Below are 13,686 nucleotides of genomic sequence, written 5' to 3'. Positions count from 1 at the left end.
TAAATAGCACATTCGCTAAAAACTGAATATATTTTACTTAAACGAAACATTCTCTAAAAAAAAATCTTATATAAAATAATTGAAATTTATATATTTTCAACCTATGCGATATAGAGCTTAACTAATTTTTTTATAAAACTAAAATGCGTCAGTCTTTTTTTTTTACGTGGGGAAAATCCTTAATGGATACTTTCCGACGCGGGGGCGCCAGAGGGTTATGTCAGACTCCTACTGACTAAAAAACCACCACGTGTGAGCAGTCGTCCGCCTGTGTGGGGCGAGATGGGGTCGCGCTAGCATTCGCCACCTCGCCCCGGCGGTAGACCTGGACGAAACCTTCGGGCCCCAGCACAATGGTGGGGGTGGCCTCGCTCACAACAAGGCCACTCCTCAGACACTTGGGGTTGTGTCGTCCGGCCGGCCGCAGTTCCCCGACTATCGGCCGGCGACCCCACTATTACGTCTGCGCCGGAGTGGGTCAACGGAGACGTCATTCTCCCTGACCCGCTCCGCGGCCTCCTTCTGCGTCATTACCTCTTTGCAGGAGGAGACCGCCGCCTGCCACGATCTCGAGCGTCGTAAAAGCCATGTTCGACAGTGAGAGATCCCGTCTGAGGACCGCTGAAAGCGCGCGCCGCTGCGAGTCCCACGTGTGGAGCGCCGTATCCTTCTGGCGCCCCACACTCGTGGCTGGCTGGAGTCGCCTCCCGTCTCACGATTTGGTGCAGGTACTTACCAAAGCACCCGTGTCCGGAAAATACCTGCACCAAACGGAAGGTCAGCGGCCCGAACCGCCACCTCACCCACTTCCGATGGACCGGCCTGACCGCGTCCACCGCCCACTGCCTGGGGACCGGCGGGGCCAGGTCCTCCGTGCACCGCCGCAACAGGGTGTCCTGCGCCTGCATGCTTCCTGCACCTCATTTGGGCCCCCACCCGGACCGGGACCCCATTAAGAGTAACCTGCGTACCCAAACGGGAAAATGTGTCAGCCCTAAATTAGTGTACCCTAAGCGCCTGGAGCTTAGTTTGGATAAAGGAAATGTACAATTATCATCATTACAGCCTATACAGTCCACTGCTGGACATAGGCCTCCACAAGTTTACGCCAAAAATAACGTGAACTCGTGTGTTTTGCCCATAGTCACCACGCTGGGCAGACGGGTTGGTGACCGCAGTACTGGCTTTGTCGCACCGAAGACGCTGCTGCCCGTCTTCGGCCTGTGTATTTCAAAGCCAGCAGTTGGATGGTTATCCCGCCATCGGTCGGTTTCCTAAGTCCCAAGATGGTTGTGGAACCTTGTTATCCCTTAGTCGCCTCTTACGACACCCACGGGAAGAGAGGGGGTGGCTAAATTCTTTAGTGCCGTAGCCACACAGCACGTACAATTATATTTATGCTTATATTATTACTATTAAAGTTATAATATAAAAATGACCATCTTTTTCGCTTTTACAGAATTACATCTATGTGGTATTAGAACGACTACCGACTATTGAAAATTAATGAATTGTTCCGTATTAAATTTTAAGAGCTTGATGGCAATTTTTTTTAAAAATAAATTTTAATAAAATTTTCTGCTTAATTTTAATTATGTTGCGTTTTTCACTGCTTACGTATTTTTCAACAATAAGTAAGTACTTCAGCAGCAGATACAAAACTCTTTTATGTAAATTAAAGCCTTACAATTTCATGGAAAAGCGCTCACCCACGTTGATTTACATCTAATTAATAGAATTTAGTACCGTCTATAGTAATTGAAACGAGGCTTTACGTTTTAAATTTGATGCTAAAGACTTTTGTATAATGTACTAATCAAATTTTTAAAAAACTTTAATAAATTGTGAAAACCGCATAAGTATTTATTTTACATAACAATATACATTGTATATAATAAATGTTATTTCTTTAAAATATAACACTATAAAAATAATTTTAAACTTAAAATTGAAAATAAAAACATTCAATAAAAATTTTGAAAAGCGAAAAGTGTTCTACTCGTACTGCAGCCGGCAAGGATTAATCAACAATGCGTACAAAATCGTGGAACGGTTAAATGTTTTGTAAAGAAGTTATGCTTAATACGCTAAAGTTTTATTATTCAATGAGTCTTAGTAACGGGTAAGGAAGAAACATTAATTTAAATAAGAGATAAGCTTTTAGTTGAATTGTAAGTAATACTTGTCTGATCCATCAGAGAATGCGAGTGAGTTAAAAGGTTCCATGAGTCAATGAGAACATTAGTTTGTCAAAATTAAAATAGACAGTAGGAGGGTAGCGCGCAATCTGAGTGCAGGTATTCCATTAACTTACAATGTGCAGATTGTGCTACATAAAAATGGAAAGACTTAATTTAATATATTTTTGATGTGTATAAACCGATATTGCGAGTAGAGTTTCTCTAAATATTTTTATATAAAAATTGTGATTCTATATATATGTTTAATAGTATGTGATAACATATAATATGTATCGATATAATTTTAGGAATAATATAATGTATTTAAAATTATACACTTTTAAATACAAGATAATAATAGGAAGTTGTAACGCTATTACAATCAAATAAATATTTAGGACACTCATTTCAGCCTATCGCAGTCCACTGCTGGACATATTTGTCCGGATAAGTAAATTAAATAACTAGATTTGATTGATTTTATCTAATAAAATTTTCAAACTAAGGAAATACGATTAATCAAATCTCGCGACAAGCTTTTCTATCATATAAATTATGTAATGATATATAATAAGTAGATAGTAAAAGTTTTAAAATTAAATTTGACTTTTTTATTATTATTTTTTTTTCGGACAAAGCCATCAGCTGTATTTTTTTATAATCTCACAAAACGTTAGACACAAACAAGCTATAGAATTTTTTGAAGTAATTTTATGTAGTACCTCAAAGTAAATCACTACTTAATGTGTAAACTCAATTCTTTTCGTTCCGTTTAGACAGTTTAGATACTAATAGTGTATCCACTATTATATAACAATTTGTAGAATTATCATAAAATTTGTGCTACGTTAAACGAGATTATATAAGTGTATTATTTAAACATAAGACCATATAGCTCACCTCAAACAATATTTCTACGTTCTCTATTTCAAGACCTTTTAAACAAGCAAATGGATGAAACACAGAAGTTATAAAAAGAATACGACATTTCTCGTCCCTGTTTATTACTGTACATTAGTTATACAGCTTCCGTAGTGTCGTTTCGGCATGAAATGGGAACTAATGAGATTTTGATGTTTTTTTGACTGAGCTCTTATTTTTCCTCGGTAACATAACGATGTCGAAACCTTAGAGTAGAGACAAGGTGTCATTTTTTTCTCCCTCACGCATTACATAAGTTACGAGGACTGATTTTAAAACTTTAAATGTACAACTTAAAAAAGATTACATCTAACGTTTTTTTTTTAAGGTTGTAATGTGAACGCTTAATATTTTATTTTCAACTATACAGAAAAATATATCATCTAAATACTTTGTAGAACTTTACTAGACATGTTTTGGAGACTATTTTTTGAAGTTTACTCCCTAAGAATCGATTTTCGTGTTAGGCCTCCGGTAAAAAAATATCAGGCAAAATCTACTGAACGAATGACCTCGTTACTTTTTTCGTAACGCCATCTATCGGAACTCAATTGGGATCCGATAGACGACGACGTTTTCTAACAATGCCGCCTATCGCCTATTGGGTTCCAATAGACAGTGTTATTCAATTCGTTTATTTACCATTTGATATGGTATTAATCTTTTTCTTAGACTTGCCACACAGTTCGACTGTAACTACGCTAGGAAGTGTTTATGCGACAGAGTCGAAAAACGTACCTTTTTTCACTGTGAGAAAATGTTTCGCTGATTTTTCATGTTAAATTCCTTTAAAAATAGTCTTTCACACATCATTAATTAACAAAAAATATTAAGCTTAATACAACGACAAACTCGTTAAAACATATTTGACGGGTTTGCTAATGCATGTATACAAGAACTTGGTCAAAATGAAAGCTAGACCTTATATCCTCAAGATACATACTCAATCTTGTAAAATACCCTGAGAGACCTATAATATACGGCACTCCCCGCTTTTAATAAAATAATCACAGAACAATATTATAGATAAAGGAGGTGAGGAGTTACACAATATTAAGAAGTAGGGTGAATTTTTATACTCAGAAAGAAAGGGCAATAAATTGTATATGCACAAACCTGTGATTCAAGTCCGTACGAGAAGTTTGGAAAGCTCAAAAACTACTAATCGTGACTAATGGTGCAAAGCATAATGATCTTAAAATGTGATCACCTATAATCCGATCAAAAATACCAACCGAATTGAGAACCCTTCGTAATCGGTTAAAAATACAATCGATTTGAGAATCTCCTCCTTTTTTGAAGTCGATTTATAATAAAAATGTTTCTTTTATTTTGTAACATGTAGATATATTCACTTTTTTATACTTTATTAAAAATATTAGCAGCAAAGCGAGAACAGTGTGAAATTCATACGTTAAGTAATTAGTTTTGAGAAAACAGTTGCATTTAATACAGCAATTTGTATTCAGCTGCATTCGCTGTCCCGCCCGGTTTAGTTTTACGTTCACTTTTCCCGAAAGTATATTGGAAGTGCAATCGACCATATCTCTGTTCATATTTGCAACAACCCCAACTTTACAGCTTTGGAAATAATTTAGTCGTACTCTATAACTTTTTTATTAAAATTACGCACGAGCGTATAACTTTTCTCAATGTTCCACACAAATTTTTACTTAAGAAATTCTATGTTTTTAAAGTTTGTTTTTATGCACACATATAATATGATCTACGAATATTTTATATATCTACTATAAGTCATAACGCCATTTCTGAAATCTCTGTTCTAAGCTTCTAAGAGCGAACATTTGCTTATATGAAAGTTTAATAATTAGAAACTGTTGTATGAAAATTTTAACTACGGCAAAATTTTTAGTTTTTACTGAGCTAAATAATTTCAAAGCTTAAGAAACAAAAAATATATATGGTTTGATTTATATTACATTAAACAATATCAACAAAAAGCTTATGAGTAAATTAATAAATTAAAATTTATCAAGGATTCTAATTAAAATTAACTGTTAAAGTAATTTTTCTGTTTTTTAAGACAACTGTATAATTGAAATTTCGCTTCGACCTGTAATATTCTACTGCTGGGTATAGGCCTCTTTTCCCATGTAGAAGAAGGATCAGAGACTTAATCCACCGCGCTGCTCCAATGCGGTTTGGCGGATATATTCCCTACTATGAGTGACGATCGCTATCAGGCGTACATGATAACAACCGGGACCGACGACTTAACATGCTTTCCGAGGCACAGTGAGGACAAAAACCGTGACCCACACCCAGATAACGCTAACATCTGTATGGCCGATACAAAGGTTTGTCATGTGCCGGTGCCATTCGATGGGATCCCATCGAACCCGCAACTTCCAGCGCAACAGCCACAACAAGCCAGTGCTGTGACCGTTGCGCCAACGCGCCATCACTTATCGCCAATTATCGGCTTAGCGTCATTAATTGAAAAATTAGGTATGAAATATTGGTAAAATTCGTTTGGTAGGCTGTCATGAAAAAAATGGGAGGATATTTATTTATACATATATTTTACTGAGACGTTTTCGTAACTAATAAATAACTATAACTGAATGCAAAATGTCTCATACCACTTTTAACGGACACTGTCGAGATCTAAGGGATCAAGGATATCTCAAAAGTGTCCCAAATAACATACTACTAGTAACTAGTAAGTTCCTACTGCGGCGAAGATCCTATCAGTTACAAACATGAGATGTAGATATTGAGGATCATACATAAACTACTGATGGTATTGTCAAACAAACGATTCTGTCTCTGATCTAAAGGCAAAATAATAATAAAATGTAAAATATGGTATAAATTTCGCTTTAATCAAATAAAAAAATCTATATAATGACACGGAAAATAAAATAAATATAATTTTGATAGGTTCCTTTGTGTGTTGCCTTATGTGCTTTCCTTTCTAGGATAGTATATTTTTCAATATTTTCGCTTTAAAGAATATCCAACAATGCCCAATTTGTAGAAAAACTGCTAAAGGAAATTACCCACTGAGTAAGCAGTACTGCCCGTTTTATAAGACAATAAAAAATCTAATTTTGTAATATTTTTATTTTTATTTTTTTACTAGTATTTAAAATTACATTCTGAATTTACTTAAATACCGATTTTTAAACAAAAAAAAAGTCCTTCATGGTTTGTCGGTTTAGCGATTGAAAAATGTTTGCGCTATTAAAAATTAAATTTCTCAAAACACCAAATTACGTCTAGTCGCCCATGTCAAAATTTTTGATCAGGCGCAGTAGGCTCTTTCTAGGTCGTTCCTTTAAAATGCCAAAATGAATGTGTATAAAAATCGCGAGAGAAAGAGACATACGCCGTATACTACAGTTATCGTGCGGATATGTTTGTTTAATAAATATATATAAAATAATATTTTATAAATTAAATAGTAATAGGTAATATATGACTGTGTTATACAAATAAATATAATATACATAAATAAATGATCAATGCTAGGTAGCCTATACGGGTTTAAGGGTTAAGGAATTACAATTTAAACTAAAGTTCTAACATTATGGATGTACATATTTACGTAGGTTCGAGTGAATCTGAGTATGTCAGTGTGTGTCAATATATAAATAGGTATACTAAATCAATTGTGTTTTTGAATAAACATTGCACATACCAATAACCAATATAAACCAATATAACTCGAAAAAAAAAAACACTAAATACGTAGGTAGTTGCGTTAATTCGCTTTTCAGTTTAATTTAATTTTAGTATATTAATTTCGACTACTTTTTTATTCTTATATGCTGTGCAGTAACAGTAGAAAGTATGTTTACGAGTATAAATTCCTTTTCCTATAAAAGAGAAGACATTTTTAGAGACAGAAATATACAATTTTTGGTCAATAGCATAACAATTTTTATAAAAATAGTGTGATTACCAATTAATAATTTTTTTTAATTCAAATTATCTAATAAATAAATTCTGTTATAGAATTTATTAGATAAAAATTATTTTTTATTTTGCTTATCGAACAATATATCGATATTGTATTAGGAATTTGTTTTATCTTCTAAGAAATCCCTTGATAATGATCTAACAGTTTGATAGATAAATTATTATATATTGATAAATCAATAATATTCTACTTAACGGAAAAATAATGAATATTTTAAATTATTCCTTTTTGTTTTCGGTAAACACTTATTAGGAGTAATAACAGCTTCAAGTAAATAAAACTGCAATACTAATAACTCATAATTAAATTAATCTTGTTACAATTGACATTGTATTATAACGACTGTTTTAATTACTCTATGAATAACGTAAAAATTGCTGCAAATTGTGACTCAGTCTGGTTTTAAAGAGTACAAAGAGCTAAATATACAAAAATCTCCGCAGAGAATTTATTATCCACTTGTTGTCTTGAATACATAAACGACTTTTAAAATGATGTGACGTGCTGGAACTAAGAATTCCTACCTACACGAACAGCTATAAGATATTAATTAAATAATTATTGATTAAATATCATAATAAATTCCCATTACTAGGCATAGGCCTCTTTCCCCATGTAGGAGAATGATCAGAGCTTAATCCACCACGCTGCTCCAATGCGGGTTGGCGGGTAAATAAACTTAAATAGTAATAAATAGATAGATGAAAATATTTTGAGGAAAATAAAATTTTAAAAACAACCGGACAGTCCCCATGGAGGAGAAGTCTGGCCTTTTCGCCGAGGCCAGCCGGTCGCTGAAGGGATCCTGGTGCCTGGAAATCCGGGAACCTCCATTTAAAGCAGCTGAAGGCTCCCGCAGGGGTTTGGTCGATATTGCACCTCTAAATGCTGAACCGACATACGGTCTAGGACTGCCTATCCGGGCGTCCTGGATGTCACCCGTAAATGGGTTCCCCTGCGATACCAAAAAAAAAGTATAATATCTCATAAGTTCATTCGATATTTGGACGAAGTGTCTGAGTACATCCGCAAGCTAGCCGTCTTGGCGTCCCTTTCTGAATTAAAGATGAGATGTCTGAAATGATCGTTTGGTATACTCTCATACACGGTTACGTCGTTTTTATTATACGGGTACACTTTATGTATGTCGTTACACTAAACTGATTTTATAATGGTTAACCTCGATTGTTAATCGATATATTAATTAATTTTAATATAATAATAATAAAACAAAAATGTAGTGTCTCTTATTACTTTATTAGACTAGAGATTACACATTGCACTTTCAATGAGTATAAAATAGAATATTGCAACGTCACACCTTCATTGCCAATCTCAAAATTCGCATTGTAAATGCTAATTGTTATTGTTATATAACATCGTCATCACATCACATCCTAAGTCTCACAGCCATTGTAAATGTATGTATATCACAGAAAAATCTGTGTGGACTACTGATCATATAAAATTAGTTCATATTTGCTTAACCACTACAACAATGCTATTCAACATTTTTCCTTTTCTCTCGTTTTTCTTCGAAATATATTAGTATCATGTCTGGTATCCACATAACTAAAAATAATACCAACAAAAGATTTTGCGCTGTTATGCAAATTGAATAGCTTCCTGTGTAATCTCTAATCCAGCCGAGGAAAAATCCTAGCGGGGGCACTATAATGCCCATAGTTAGCATTCCCAATCCAACAGCTGAGGGCACTTGGTCCATTCTGCATCTTTCAGTTATGGCTAAGTTTCTTGCAACAATTATCATGCTTCTTCCAAAACCATATAAACCGGATAAGGCCAAAAGTACATATAAGTCGGTCTGATACGCTAAAACTAAAAAATAATGTATATATTTATCAAGCGTCGAGAAATTATAGCAAATTAAAAATAATAATATTAAGAAAAAAACTTAATCCTTTTAATATAAAAACTTGAAATAAATTTAATACACTACACAAATATCTGTAAATAAAAAAAAAAAAAATTTACATGTTTTATATATTATACAATAGAATATACTTACTTTGTCTTATTAAAATTAACCACATGCTTGTCATAATTAGCATCATCCTTGCTTTGATTTGAAATCTATCCTGTATGGATGGCAACACAAGTCTGCCAATTATGTCGACAAAAGCAATTGTCGACATACAGGTCGCAGTTTGTTGTTTGTCCATTTTGGCGACTTTCTGTAAAATAATAAATGTACCATAAATACTCATAATAAAAACGAATACAAACGAGTTTTAATAAATAATAAATAAATAAATATCTTATAATATACACACGCGGTTGTCTGTTCCTATGATAAGCAACTTAATGCTTGTGTTACAGGTAATAGGCAACTGTTATAACCTTTTTTTGGATGAATATACATAGAAACAATACATATACAAATATATAAATACAAATATTACACCCAGACTCAGGCGGGAATCGAACCCGCAACCCGCGGAACAGAAATCAGGGTCACTACAAACTGCGCCAACGGGCTAGTCAATTTTAATGAGGCTCTTTATCGTTTATATTACTTTAATAGTGAAAAAAAAAACCTTATGGCAAAGTATGCAAAAGCATAACTTACTTGCAAGAAAAATGGATATATCATACTGAAATTTTGAACAGAAATAAATGTAAGGGCAGTTCCAAAAATCACATTTAGAAACCGAGGGCTTGATAATAAAGAAATGTCGAATAAGTCATAGATTTTTCTTATTAAAGTTTTCCTTGGTTTAGCGGTAACTTGAACTTCTGAAACAGAATGTAGAATGAATATGTGTTAACAAAATAAAGAATTATATCTGAAGGTAGATTTCTGAATCCATTAAAAACAGTACCGCTTATATTGTCCTTTAATGAGGTATTTTTGTTTAACTCCTTATGACTCTGTGTTATATTTTTGACAAATGAGCTATCACCAGCTGCAGGGGTGGCAGTTGCTTGTTGATCTTTACTATTAATATCTTTATTGGCACTACTGTATTCCTTATTTTTATTTATACCTTTCTTATTTTCTTCTAGTAACTGCATTTTTTCGTCAACTATTACTTCTTCTTCAACTTTTTTCATGTGCCATTCAACTGGTTGAATTAGCATCGTTCCACAAATCTAAAAATAAACATTTTATATAATAATTATTTTAGTTTGATATTTATTAAAAAAAAATATAAAGTTTCATAAAAATAATAATAACTTATTTAAATAACTCATTATGAAACATAAAATATTAAATTTTTACCCCATGCAGGCTCAAAGAGGCTAATAATATGCAAGCACCTCTAAACCCGTAATTTTCTAAGAAGTATCGAACTATTTGTGGCATAAGAGTTTGTCCTAAGCCAGTCCCAGCCATAGCAAGACCCACAGCGAGATTTTTCCGTACTTTAAAATAACCATTTATAGCTACAAACGAAGCATTTTGAATGAATCCTAGACCCAAACCTGAAAAATAATTGCGTAATAGAATATATTTTTATTAGCACTACGTTAATAGATTTTAATGAATTAATTATATATAGTTTACATAAACATACCCAAAAGAAAGCCGTAAGAAAACATCAAATGCCAAATGTTTGTAGCGAATCCACTAAGAAAAATACCAGTTGTACAAAGACAAGCACCAGTAACTGCAACGAATCTAGGCGTCGTTGTTTTAACGAATGCTCCAGCTATTGGACCCCCGAAATTGGTGACAAATAACATAGTACTCAAAACAATTGCTGCTCCCTTGGTATTGTAACCCATAGCTTCTAATGCATCTCCATACAATAAACTAAATAGAGACAACATTGATTGATTGAAAATCTGAAAATTTTTGACAGCATTGTATGATACAATAACATAACTTTAATTTAGGTTAAGTATATTTAAAAAAAGAATGGACTAATGAATATATTTATATACTAGATGTGCCCGCAACTTCATCCGCTTGGAATTCAACAAAAAAGTTATTGTCTATTTAGAGTTATAAAATAAATAAAATTTCTAAAATAAAAGTAGCCTAAGTTACCCCTTACTACATTAGCTATCTGCCAGTGAAAGTCCTGTCAAAATCGATCTAGCCTTTTCAGATATTAGCCGGAATAAACAGACAGACAGACAGATAAAAATTGTAAAAAATGTCATGTTAGTACATGTACCGTATATACGGTGAAGTGATGACTAAATGCATATTTCATCATCACTTCGGCCTAATATAGTCCACTGCTGGACATAAGCCTCCACAAGTTAGCGCCAAAAATGGCGTGAATTCATGTGTTTTGCCCATAGTCACCACGCTAGGCAGGCGGGTTGGTGACCGCAGGGCTGGCTTTATCGTACCGAAGACGCTGCTGCCCATGTTCGACCTGTGTATTTCAAAGCCAGCAGTTGAATGGCTATCCCGCCGTCGGACAGCTTTGTAAGTTTCAAGGTGGTCGTGGAATTGTGGTATCCCTTAGTTGCCTCTACGACAGCCACGGGAAGAGAGGGGATTTAGATGCATTTAGTAAAAAGCGTTTATTTTCATATTACAAACAGACACTCCAATTTTATTTATTTGTTAAGATGCATACTAGCAAAACCGGCAGACGTTGTCCTGCCTGGAAAACAGCTACCAAATTTGATTGCTTAAATACCGATTGCTTAAATACCTACCTGGTCCAATTAAGGTAAAAACTGCCCTATCTCCCAAGTTGGACCAAATTACAGATACTTACAAAATTTGATAAAAATTGGTTCAGTAGTTTCAAACCGATAGCAGCGCCACCTACTGGGTTGGGTAATTGAGATAAAACTACCCTATCTCTGAAGTTGGACCAAATTACAGATACTTACAAAATTTGATAAGGATTGTTCCAGTAGTTTCGGAGTTACATACTGATAGCAGCGTCACCTACCGGGTCCAATTGAGATGAAATCTACCCTATCTCCCAAGTTTAAACAAATTACAGATGCTTACAAAATTTCATGGAAATTGGTTTAGGAGTTTCGGAGTTTATCGCCCACATACATCGTGACACGAATTTTTATATATATAGATAGATATACATACGTCCATAAATCGTGACACGAATTTTTTATATATATAGATAGATATACATACGTCTATCGAATTTTGCGTTAGTCAAAATTTTGTCATTATTTTATATCATATATTATTTGATTAACTTTCCTTTGTATATAAATATTATTGTGTATATTATAAATTTTGTTACATTATTGTTACACAAATAAATACTTAAGGATAAACTGCTGGACATAAAAGTTCCGTAAATCGCTGTGAAAACCTACTTAAAAATTTTGCTCTCAATGACATCCTGTAAATCATTAACTTTGTTATCCCTAACTAAAATGTTAAGTGATGTGCTTGAATTCGTTGATTTAATTCAACTTCTAGTAAAGTTTTGAATATTGACACTTTATTCTTGCTCTTATTATTCTGTACCTGTCTACAAGGAGCAAGAAACTTTGCTTTAGTAAATAAACGACGTTATCTCTGAATATGGTCTATGGATAATATACTTTTGGCCTCGACAAATATTTCGGATTCGAAAAAGTTTCTGGTCAGTTGTACAATTTTGTAGTTCTCGCTATTGTACCTCAGATTGATCGTAACGTATGTTCAGAACGTATGTAAAAAGTTTTAATTTCCAAGACTAGCTTAAAAATTAGTTACACCAAAATGTGAAATAATTATATACTGGCCCTGATTTAGATATTGCCACAATATTAATATCAATGTTTCAAAGATTAAGAAAAAGGTAAAAATGTAAATTTATCAAGTTTTTTTTATAGATATATATTTGTGTATGTATATGTATATATTTGTATATATGTATATATGTGGTGTACATGTACGTATATGAGTATAATATGTTCATGTGTATGTTACATAACATTTTTGCGCCCCATCCCACACTCTTTATTTAGTCCTCTGCCCAAAGGTGGAACGGTGGAAAGGTGGAAAGGTGGGAAGAGATCGCTGTATTAGCGATAAGGCCGCCTGTTGCAACTGATGGAAATTCTATTTTTATATATCATTTATAATACTGTTAAAGCCTTGTATTGGTGTTCGAAAGTGTAAATATATAAAAAATAAATAAATAAAAAGGTAACGCAGGATTGCACTGTAGTATTTATTTATATAATTACATTGAAAGTAAAAGAACAAACTAAAATACAAAATGATTAGGCTTAAAACAAAAAACTCACATTCGAAAGTCCCGTTCCTAATAAAATCACCCATCCCCACCCTCCGTCCGGCGGCACTAGTTTTATTCTTTTCTCGCCCTTCGGTAGTAATACAAAAGAATTTGTTTTTGACATCTTTTTCATTTACGTTTTCGATAAGCAAACGTTTTTTTTTAGTTGTACCTGAAACAACAAAATTTATTCATAAAGTAAATAAGTAAAAAGCAAATATCTTTATTTAAGGAATATAAAAAATAAGAATACGAGAATCTTTATGTAAAGAATCCAAAATAAAATAACACTGTAATACATATAATATAGGATGTATATATATTAGATTGGCCCAAGAAAAAGAATTATCTTCTTTCGAGTCTCGTATAGAAAGAGGCCACTCCAAATAGGAGACCAAAAAAATTTTTTTAATGGTCACTCCAAATTTTTGTAAATTTCTAAAATCATCAA

General features: G+C 33.5%; 1 protein-coding gene across 1 annotated transcript; it reads right to left on the bottom strand.

The window, feature by feature from the left end:
• Positions 1-8,285: 8,285 nt before the first annotated feature.
• Positions 8,286-13,359, bottom strand: LOC123669278 (monocarboxylate transporter 13-like). The gene is made up of 7 exons (XM_045602892.1): positions 13,246-13,359; positions 10,587-10,857; positions 10,292-10,494; positions 9,966-10,161; positions 9,638-9,804; positions 9,077-9,242; positions 8,286-8,886 (listed from the first exon to the last, which is right to left on the bottom strand). Exons 1-7 carry the CDS (start codon positions 13,357-13,359, stop codon positions 8,549-8,551), a joined length of 1,455 nt encoding a protein of 484 aa, XP_045458848.1. The 3' UTR covers positions 8,286-8,548.
• Between the last annotated feature and the right edge of the window lie 327 nt (positions 13,360-13,686).

This window comes from Melitaea cinxia, chromosome 1 (assembly GCF_905220565.1).
Source record: "Melitaea cinxia chromosome 1, ilMelCinx1.1, whole genome shotgun sequence".
NCBI classification, from domain to species: Eukaryota; Metazoa; Arthropoda; class Insecta; order Lepidoptera; family Nymphalidae; genus Melitaea; species Melitaea cinxia.
This window is presented reverse-complemented; position numbering and strand designations above follow the sequence as displayed.

What these genes read in the sequence shown, in the direction of transcription:
- LOC123669278 (XM_045602892.1), bottom strand. Translation starts at nt 13,359, where the DNA reads ATGTCAAAAACAAATTCTTTTGTATTACTACCGAAGGGCGAGAAAAGA. An exon ending in TATATCCATTTTTCTTGCAA is followed by an intron (nt 9,243 to 9,637) that starts GTAAGTTATGCT and finishes ATTATTTTACAG; the next exon opens with AAAGTCGCCAAAATGGACAA. An exon ending in GTTAATTTTAATAAGACAAA is followed by an intron (nt 8,887 to 9,076) that starts GTAAGTATATTC and finishes ATTATTTTTTAG; the next exon opens with TTTTAGCGTATCAGACCGAC.